This window comes from Podarcis melisellensis, assembly GCF_964234715.1.
Source record: "Podarcis melisellensis genome assembly, chromosome: 10".
NCBI classification, from domain to species: domain Eukaryota; kingdom Metazoa; phylum Chordata; class Lepidosauria; order Squamata; family Lacertidae; genus Podarcis; species Podarcis melisellensis.
Window position 1 is genome coordinate 51,837,181 of NC_138542.1, and position 10,384 is coordinate 51,847,564.

Here is a 10,384-nt window from a genome sequence, read left to right on the forward strand (position 1 = left end):
TACTAGCATTCACAAACCTCATTGCATTGCCAGTCAGGCACTGAAAAACTGTAAGCTGTGCAAACAATGGCTCTTTTAACTCTCCATCTTTCACTATTCATATATGTTGTTTTGTGGCAGCTGTGTAAGCCCCTTATACCAGCAGACCTTGGTAGCAATGATGGGGATAGCTTGACATTTGAGTCCTTTGTTTCATTACTCATTTATTAAGATGATATGTATAGTTCAGGGTTAATTTGCACCCCAATCCTAATTTTGTGTGCGTGCCTAAATAACTGCCTGCACAGCCGAGTGGGATGTCTGCTGAAACATGCTGAGGTTATATACTAGGCTGCAAGTCTTGCAGTCATCAGAAGCATGTCTACTCAGAAGTAAGTTCCATTTAACTGAATTAGATTTTCTCCAAGGTCTGGCAGGGCAATCTCATACATGTTTACTCAGACCTAAGTCCTGTTTGGTTCAGTTAGATTCCTTCCTTGTAGCTTAGAACACAAACACACACTTAATACAATAGCCTCATTATTAGGGGTTTTTTTTATTTCTACCTTCTTCTCACATATATAATCTCATCGATACACCCCCTTTTTTTAGCTAGCATGACTGGGAAATCTCACTAGCAGTTATAGTCCAAGAGTCCAGAGTGAAATCATTGTACAAACAATTTGGTTGCTTAAACATCTTTTGAAAGTTGTGGCCTCTGAGGAAAAAACCTCACCTCCAAGTCTTAAGCCCCTATAGGGCCAGTCAGAGAGGATCATTTTGAAATTCAACAACAGATATTACTTGGTTTATCCACGTATGTTCTCAGGGAATTATTGGGCTACCATCTCCTAAGCGCTTTGGCAATCACTTGTAAGACTATCAATTTTGAAGGTGCTATGACTTTAGTAAGACATGTGACTAACAGGAGTGGTCAGTGAGGAGGGGCAGTGGGCACACCTGGCCTTCCAGCAGCAGAGTCACTGCCCCTTCCCAGGATGGGAAGGTTGGCAGGGAGGTCAGTGCTGTGCAGACACATGGGCAGAACCAATCTGGTTCTCGCACAGTGCTGACTCTGCTTCCTTGCCCCTGCCCCTCTCGCTAAGTAGTAATCCTGCTGCTAGGAGGTCAGGTATGTGGCAATACCCTTCCTCACCAATCACTCCTGTTCAGTAAAAAGGTAAAGGGACCCCTGACCATTAGGTCCAGTCGTGGCCAACTCTGGGATTGCGGCGCTCATCTCACTTTATTGGTCATGGGAGCCGGCGTACAGTTTCTGGGTCATGTGGCCAGCATGACTAAGCCGCTTCTGGCGTACAAGAGTAGGCGCACGGAAACGCCGATTACCTTCCCGCCAGAAAGGTACCTATTTATCTACTTGCACTTTGAGGTGCTTTCGAACTGCTAGGTTGGCAGGAGCAGGGACCGAGCAACGGGAGCTCACCCCGTCACGGGGATTCGAACTGCCGACCTTCTGATTGGCTAGTCCTAGGCTCTGTGGTTTAACCAGCAGCACCACCCTACTCCTGTTCAGTACCTTATGAAAATTACTCTCATTTTAATTATCAAGCAAATGAGTTGCATGTCAACACCTTCAGCAATAAAGGTTTCCAACATAGCTCCATTAGTACAGCATTATTGTTTGTTTTTCTTCATCTTCATATTGAGGCCACAATCTGTATCTTACACCACCTGCATTTTAGCAAGTAAGCTGAAAGCATTTTGTGTTTGAAATTGAAATTAATTTTTCCAGAAAGGCAGAATAAATATATGCCCCAAAGCAACAATCAGTTATGAACTTCCCCCAATGTGAGTTGATTTGATATAGCATTGCTTTGTCCTGTCTAATTCATTATTCATTCAATTGATTTTAGGGCAAACTTCTGCAGTTCTGTATTTGCATTTTCCTTCCGTTGTAATGATTATGGCAGCATTCTGAACCTGTTCTTTGTGTTAGGTTAAAATCGCTTCATTAAGGAAAATGTGTGACTTTCTAGACTTGAAGAATATGAGCATTAATATGTTCATTTTTCTTTAAAAAAAGTGTTTCCTAGTGAATTGACCTAACCTATCAGACACAGTTACAAAATAACAGTAGAATTAATGTAGTCAATAAATTTCTCTTGTCTCATTCTGGTCTTTGTAAGTAACTCTTACAATAGTAAACAAGTTGAAATAGTAAACAAGTTGAAGGCCTATGATATCACACTGGAGGGCAGAAGTGTTGAGAGAAGTCCTTTCCCCAAGAAGCTGTTTTAGAGCTGCCAAACCCACCACTCTCTATTCTAGATATAGTAAAATACTGTTTTGATCAGTGTTTGACCCTAGTTTGCTATCCTACTAGTTGGCACAGGACTGCCCACATTACTATTAAAGGGAACAAGTGGAACCTGCAACCAAATGTTTCCCTACATCCACACTGTCTAACAGAAGTGCTCCTGTTCAGGGTTCCAGCCAGCCAGACATTCCTCCAGACCACTGTTCACTATTAGGGCTCAGTTAAGGCCAACACTTTGTTTCTTTGTTTACATTTATAAACTAGCCCACATTCTATAGGATCCCAGGGTGGTGAACACACATAATAAAATCCTTAAATGCTTAATTTAAACACTACTACAATCATTAAAAAAAACCACAGTGAAAATAATTTAGTGTCAAAAACATTCACACCACTCACAGTCTTCCCCTAAATCCTTCATGAACAGATGTGTTTTCAGCTGTCACCTAGTGAGGGGGACAGCCCTATCATTGTAGGGAGGAAGTTCCACAATGTGGGGAAACCACAGAGAAGGCCCTGTTTCCCCATTGCCACAAATGAACCCACATTTGTTGAAGGGACCATGAGATGGGCCTCCACTGGAAATTGAAGGGAGAGGCATTGCATCAAGAAGATGGGTCTTGATCAGCTTAGGGTTTTGTGTGTTAAAGTCCACACCTCGAATGAGGTTTGTTTGCGAATCAGCAGCCCATGCAGGTTGCACAGGACTTGTGTTACGTGATCCCTTCTTGCCACACCTCTCGCAACATGTGCAGCTCCAGGTTCTGAACTGTTCCCAAGGATAGCTCCATGTAGAGCAGATTGCAGTAGCCCAGGCAGGAGGTTAGCAGAATGTGGTCACTCATGGTCCAAGCTATGTCTGACTAGGAAGGTTGTCTCCGGCAAACCAACCTAAACTTAGAAATAGGTGCTTCCTAACCACTGAAACCACCTGAACCCCAAATGGTGAAACTGGACCTCAGAGTACCCCCAGCCTACACACCTGCTCCTTCAGGGAAGTGTGACTGTCAAGGACAGATAATCTTCCCAGTTCCGAGACAAAAGAACTGCCTTCCTAAAGTACTCATGTGTTATCAGGATTCAGTCTCAATTTTCTGGTCCTTATCTAGCCCATTGAAGCCTCCAGGCATTAGTCTTGTACCTGCCCAAAAGAGTACAGCAAAGAGTACAGTTTACATGCCTACCTCATATAAACAGGCAGGCAGTTCCAAAGTGTAGAAGCTGCCATGCTAAAACATGGATTTTGTAAAACTGTGGAATGAGTACTACATTCCAGGTCTGGGACGCGGGTGGCGCTGTGGTCTAAACCACTGAGCCTCTTGGGCTTGCTGATCAGAAGGATGGTGGGTCGAATCCCCACAACAGAGTGAGCTCCTGTTGCTCTTTCCCAGCTTCTGTCAACCTAGCAGTTGGAAAGCACATCACTGCAAGTAGATAAATAGGTTCCGCTGCGGCGAGAAGGTAAACAGCGTTTCCATGTGCTCTGGCTTCTATCATGGTCTTCCATTGCACCGGAAGTGGTTTAGTCATGCTGGCCACATGACCTGGAAAGCTGTCTATGGACAAATGCCTGCTCCCTCAGCCTGAAAGTGAGATGAGTACCGCAAACCAATAGTCGCCTTTGACTGGACTTAACCGTCCAGGGGTCCTTTGCCTTTTACCTTTACATTCTAGGTCCTCAGCTTCCTACATATAAAGCAACTTCCTACATTCCTGAACAGAAAAATAAACTTTCTGTGGATTTCAGTGGAACTTATGTGCAACTATTTTTTTTTCCTGGCTAAGAGCCTGACTATTTTAGAAGAATATTAGATACTTGGCACAATATCAAAAAAACAACTGTACCAATTTTAGTAACGGAACACTGCGGCCCCAGGTACAATGCACGATTCCCTCACAAAATGTGTTTGCATCACAAGGTGAGTTCAGAGGTACCCTGAAGATTTCTATAATTTAGGTGGCATAAAATATCTATTACTTCATATGGCATATATTCTTGGCATGGTTAAACAATATGTTCTGCTGAAGTCCCTATTTGTTGAATTAACTTGGATCCATCTGCAATGCTGGAGTGGAATACAAACTATTCTCAAAAAACGTTATACGTTCAAGTGATTGATGTATTCTTTATAAAAAGGACAAACGTCCTGAGACAGCTGTATATATAATTGAACGATACTTTTTTTTTTTTTGAGAAAATAATAATAAAATACAGCCTGCTTGAACTATATTCAGCTGGGTATAAAGAAAAAGCCTTCATTTTCAGACTTGTCAGCCATCATCAGACTGAAGGCCAGACTGGAGTAAGGAAGCCGTCAGTTTTGTGATTCAGGGTTTGTGACTTTCAAAGGCAGCCTCTGTACTTCGGGTTCCTGCTGAGCCAGTAAAGAGCGCTCTGGAATTTTCACACCTCCGAGGCAAATCTCAGAACACAGTTGTGTTAAGGGCTCTGGGAATAAACAAGTAATGGGAAACTCTAGACATTATTGCCCAATAAATTTGGCAGGGTAAAATAAAATTGATTGTATCCACTAAGAATCAAAATTGTTGTTGCCCTGCAAAACAGCACGTTTTGAATATTCCTTCTTTTGTATGTCAGAGAATTCATTAGATTAGTTGCCAGCCCTTCTCTGTTAAAAACAACACTCTGTTTAGACCCCTGGCAGTTAAATATCATTTGGGAACATTTATCCCTTAAATTGGCTTAAAGCAAAATTCGAAAAGCAGATGGTGATACATTTTGAGAAGAAAAATTAACAAAAGCATAATAAGAGCACATTTGTGTTGACCGTTGTTGCTTTAGCTATATAAAGACAGCCTATTATCTCTATGTTTATTGCCCTAATGAGACTGTTCTAGTATCCTGACAAGTGAGGGCCACACTTATTTTTCCTCCACTCTTTCCAGGCACCATCTGCACGTTAAAGCTCAGTGTCCAAGCAGGCTATTTTTTGCTCCAGAGTTTTGCCTGTGAAAACCCACTTTTTGAAGCTCAATTGGAGCAAACGACAGTCTGCAAAAAACCTGAATTGACATTTGCTCAGATTGAGCACCGAAGAGCAGGTTTTTGTGGGGGAAATGCTTGGACACAGAGCTTTTAAGCATGGACCTGTGCGTGGAAAGAGCAGGGCAAAAGATAAGTGTGGATAAGCTCTAACTCTTTATGTCCTGAATATTTTTCTGCAAGTCAGCTGAGCTAGGATATTTGGCAAACCTTGCCTAGAATTCCTAGTTAGGGAGAAGAGGACTTAGCCATCAGTCCCAGTTTGGACCACATGGCAACCCAAACTCTGCATGGTCTGACTGACTGTGTCGTGAGAACCAGTTTTACCATTTGCAAAGCCAATTTAATGTGTAGAAATCCACTGTTTAAACTCACTTTCTGAGGACTAACTGTATGTTAATGAACTACTATCTGACTCAATCTTAAGACTGAGCTGCAGTTTAAATCTAATTCCAGTTCTGGACTACATTAGTTACTCAACAACCCAGGTTTGGTTCTTGTTCATGTTTTTAGAATAGAGTTGTACAGATCTGATATATTTTCGATGAAAAGTGAAATAATGGGAAAACCTAGATAAACGGATCATTGGTTCAGAGTGTTACTCAGTGTGAAGGACGAATGAACCACATTAGACCACAGCATCACTAGTTTTAGAGGCAGTGGAGATGTTACGTGAGATAACAAACTGATATTCATAACAGGAATAGAAAAGCACGGAACATAAGGGAGACCAGAAGTGGGCAGAGTTCCAGTGGGTTTCTGCTAGTAATTGTGCCAGTTCTTTTTTCCCACCAGGGAATAGAATTGTGCGTGACTGCAGTCAAAACAAAAAATTTAGAACTACTTATTAATATTGGTACCAAATTGGTGCATATCTTATAAATGGAAGCTTAAGGCAAGGCAGAAGTGTGAGTTATATACACACAGACTCACTTCATTGGGTTTTGGGGTTGGAAAATATAAGGAAGTACTGTATATTTGTGCTGTCTCCTTACATATTGTTCTAAACCGTAGTGTGTGTGTGAACAAGCCACAGCAAACCTCAGGCTCCCACACGCCACCTCTCCACCCCTCATGTTGCTGAAAGGAGTTCAAAACTTTGCTTCTGCTTCTAATTCATCACTGTTTGCTACATTGCCTGGACCCAGAACTGTGGTTAACATTAACTATGGTTAACTTACACCAGACAGCTTCAGAAACCATGCTTTGATGTTGCCTTGTTTTAAACTAGCCAATATTAATATTAATATTAACAATATTAACAAAGCACTGTTAATCAGAAGTGGAAGCCATGCAAGAGAAGGGGAGAGGAAGGGGCACAGCTCATTCTGGTTTGTATTATGCTAAACCATGGTTTAACATGATGTTCAAATGTGGCCTATAAGGCTTTTGGTTCTTTATGACAATAGGAAGGCAGAAAAACCTACATTTTGTTGTAATATAAATATTTGCCTTCCTTCAAGTTTGCTTTTCTTTTCTACCCAAGGACAAGCAACATTTCAATTACCTTGCCTCCAGTGTTTCTCTTTTCATACCCCACATAGCTGTTTCTCAAATGTCCTCAGCAGTCAGGAATATATTTGAATGTGAAACTTCAGTTTCGAAAGCATTTTTAGATAAACGACACAATGGTATGTGCTTTAGTTAGCTTAGACTCCTGTTTATTAGAATTTCTAATAATTATCCCCCCCCTCAAGTAATGCAATCTCTGCCCAAATGCCACTGCATATTCCCACTTGTCACATCTGTTTCCAGACTCTTTCCCACCCACTCTGGTCCTCCACAACCTGCACAACTTGGCAGAGGAGGACAGATTTGCCTTTGATCGCCTTGCTAATGTTGTGGTGCTGGCCAACTGAAAGAAGAGACCCAAATTAAAACAATTTCCCATGTAACGTCGCCTTCCAGGATACTGGTCACGTTTACGTCTTGGAGCCCAGAGATGGACAGCTTCTAAGGGATGGGGATGTGAAAGGCTGGCTGCACTGTCCCTAGTCTCGCTCTCTGCCTGCTTTGGTAAAAGAGGAGCTGCCTCAAAGAATCTGACAGTCTCTTCCAAAGAAAACATGTGCTTTCAAATATATTTGTTTGGTTTGCAGAGAGGAGCACACCTAGCACATGCATAATTAGCTGAGGCTACAGAGCCGCCTTTTCAGCAGGGAGATGTATCTGAATAACTTATACATATTTCATAATGGAAAAAGGGCCAGAAAATTGCTAATTTGAAAACCATATGGTTACATCTTTAAAATTCTTTTGTAGTACAAATCAAAGGTAGGGATTCTCTTAGAAGTATTAAATTATTTCAGTGTGCCTAATACTGTAACATCTAATTTTCCATTTTAGCTATTTAAATAATATTTAAGAAAACGCACGCTTTCAAAATGGTATTTGAAACATTGAGTCTGTATACCAAAACTCACAGTGGACGTGCCCGCTTTTTGAATTGTTTTGGACTCAGGAAATCTTTTGTGTGTTTTGATACAGGAACAGCTTGGGTTATAAGTCTTTATTTCCTGAAGGTCCAAATTGATTTAAATCTTAATCTTGTCTGTTTTTTTAGCCTACAGGCAATCTTTGCAAAGTATATAAAGAACCATGAGCTCAACCTTTCTATTGAAATAAGTTAGTAGAAATAGTGGATTTAAAAATTTGGCTTTGTAATTTGGAATTTATGCGATGTGATTTAATTTGATGTGATTGGCCAGTTAATAATTTTTTTTTAAAAAAAGAAAGAAATAGTGGATTTCAGATGCTGCCATAGATATCATGTCAACGTGATTTATATATTTTTTCATTTTGCCATAGGTGTTTACATTGCTATGGATTGCAGACTGGATGGTTCATCACTTCTGGAAAAAGGGAAAAGATCCCGACAGTTTTTCTATCCCTTACCTTACTGCTCTTGGTGATCTTCTTGGAACTGCCTTACTTGCCATGAGTTTTCACTTTCTGTGGCTCATTGGCGATAGAGATGGAGATGTAGGAGACTAATAATGCAGACAAGCACACTAGGCTGATCCCATTAGATGAAGATGACAAACAGGAGACAACCACTTGGCTTACCATTTCATCTGAAGAAGGACTTCAAAACAGTGGTTGAATTCGGATATTATAGTAACTTAAAGGTGGCACTGATATCAAATCACCTTAATTTTAAAAGGGGGGTGGGGAGATATGTGGAAGTGTGAAAATAGGCTTTAAATATTTTTTACACTGCAGGGGAGTGTGGCTGTTTCTTGCTGGCCACAGAAACAGAAAGGCCAGCCAGTATTGTACCAAGAAACAAAAGTCCAGAAACGTAGTTTATGGGCAATTAGTAGCAGAAAGATGTGACTTAACCACTGATGTGTCTCTTCATCACAAATTTACTTTTCAGTGAACAGCCTGACTGCATTTCAACTTATAATGGGTTCACAGTTAATAGTTAAATCTTCTGGAATCAGACACCATTTGCTAAATAAGTAAAACAGATGATTTGTGCATGTAATAAAGAAAAGTTTGAGCAAGACATTCTACAGGGTATTCAACACTCCTTTTTAGTCGCAGGTGAGACAGAATAAAGCAGCTTCTATTCCAAAAACTTGTTTAATCAGCTGAAAGTGGGAAAGAAGTTTCTAACAGAGATAACACAGTACTATCATGCATGGACGTTAATGTTGTATTAATGATTGTATTTTAAAAGGTTCAATGGCACAGTTTTAAAATGTTCAGTTTTGTCTTTTGCAGTTTATTGTAAAGTATTGGAAATTAAGAAGAAAAAAGTGGGGCTTTTGATATGTAATTATGGGGGAACTGCAATATAGATCTTGAAGAGAGAGAATTGGTGAAAGGGTGTTTTTTTTAATTTATTTTACGAAATAGTTGAAGAGAAAGAAACCATGGACAAATTCAGCCAAGTAGTTCTGCCACACAATTCCATCCAGCAAGTGGCAGCTGGAATTTTAGTCTGCAGTCCTGTATGCTCTTACTTTTGGGGGTAAGCCCCACTGTGCTCAGTGGGACTTTCTTCTGAGTAAAAACGTGTGAGATTGTTCAGGGCTCCCCCCCCCCCCAAATTCTCATAGGATAGAGCAGTCCTATGGAGGCAGGGGAGGGAAAATCTCTGGCAGATCTATTCTTTAAGAAGTTTCTAGCCTTTAAGAAGATCTAGTCTTTAAGAACCTCTGGCAGATACAGTCTTTGAAATTTCTGGTGGGTTTATACCAGCAAGGACAGGAGGTCAGAGAGAAAATAAGCACGCCAGGGGTGAGTAATGTCAGGAGATGGAAGGAATTTGGATCCCAGAGATCCCAGATCCATCCCTAACATGTCCCATCCCACCCTGCCCCTATCAGAGCACCAGCTGTGGAGGTTTCTACATCTGCAATGAGGAAGCCTCTCAGGATGGTCCTCCTCTGCTCAGGTCTGCAATGTCCTATAGTTCCTGGAATAACCTTGCAGGGATCATGGGATCGTACCCTTACTGCGAAAATGTTTGGGGTTGCTACTCTAACATTCTGGAGGATTCAGGCATCTTTCAGTTCAGAACAGTGCTAGTCTAAAGAAATAGATTTCCCCAGCACTCAAACGGGGGGGGGGGGATTTCATAACTGATAATGAAATAAACCAGAATAGTTTGGTCTGAGAAAATGTCATTGCCCACGCCTGGTATGTCAGTTGTGTGATTCAATTAGTGATTATGTGAGTATCACAGGTACCTGTTGACTAGTGCCTGTGGCACACTGATAAAGAAATGAATAGCTCCCATCGTGTCTGCACCATTTCAGGTTTTGTGTTTCAAAATATCTGTAAAAAACCCCAACACATTTTCCCATTGTAGTACGGGAACTTTCAGGCAGGTTGCAGTCCTGAAATTCATTTGTGTAATGCAGCTCTGCAGCATTATATGTTACATCCCAAACTTTACAGGCCTTATCGCTATTTATGTAATTGGAATGTGGGGGTTTGGTGGGAAGATTACCCAGTTTATGGCTGGCTTTGTGTGCTGCCTTGGGTGTTCTATAAACGAAGCAAATAACTTTTTAAACCATGGCAGTGCAACCGCTCCCCCCTCCACAAACCACAAATGTGGCATACAAGTTTAATTGTGATGAATGGGCATTTTGCACTTCCCATTAGTA

General features: G+C 41.1%; 1 protein-coding gene across 1 annotated transcript in view; it reads left to right on the plus strand.

The window, feature by feature from the left end:
• SLC41A2 (solute carrier family 41 member 2) overlaps positions 1-8,974 on the plus strand; it is a 42,835-nt gene extending 33,861 nt beyond the window's left edge. The window contains exon 11 of the mRNA XM_081928298.1: positions 8,070-8,974. Coding sequence (XP_081784424.1) covers positions 8,070-8,255 — 186 coding nt within the window. The 3' untranslated portion in view covers positions 8,256-8,974. The remainder of the gene's footprint in view (positions 1-8,069) is intronic.
• Positions 8,975-10,384: the final 1,410 nt, after the last annotated feature.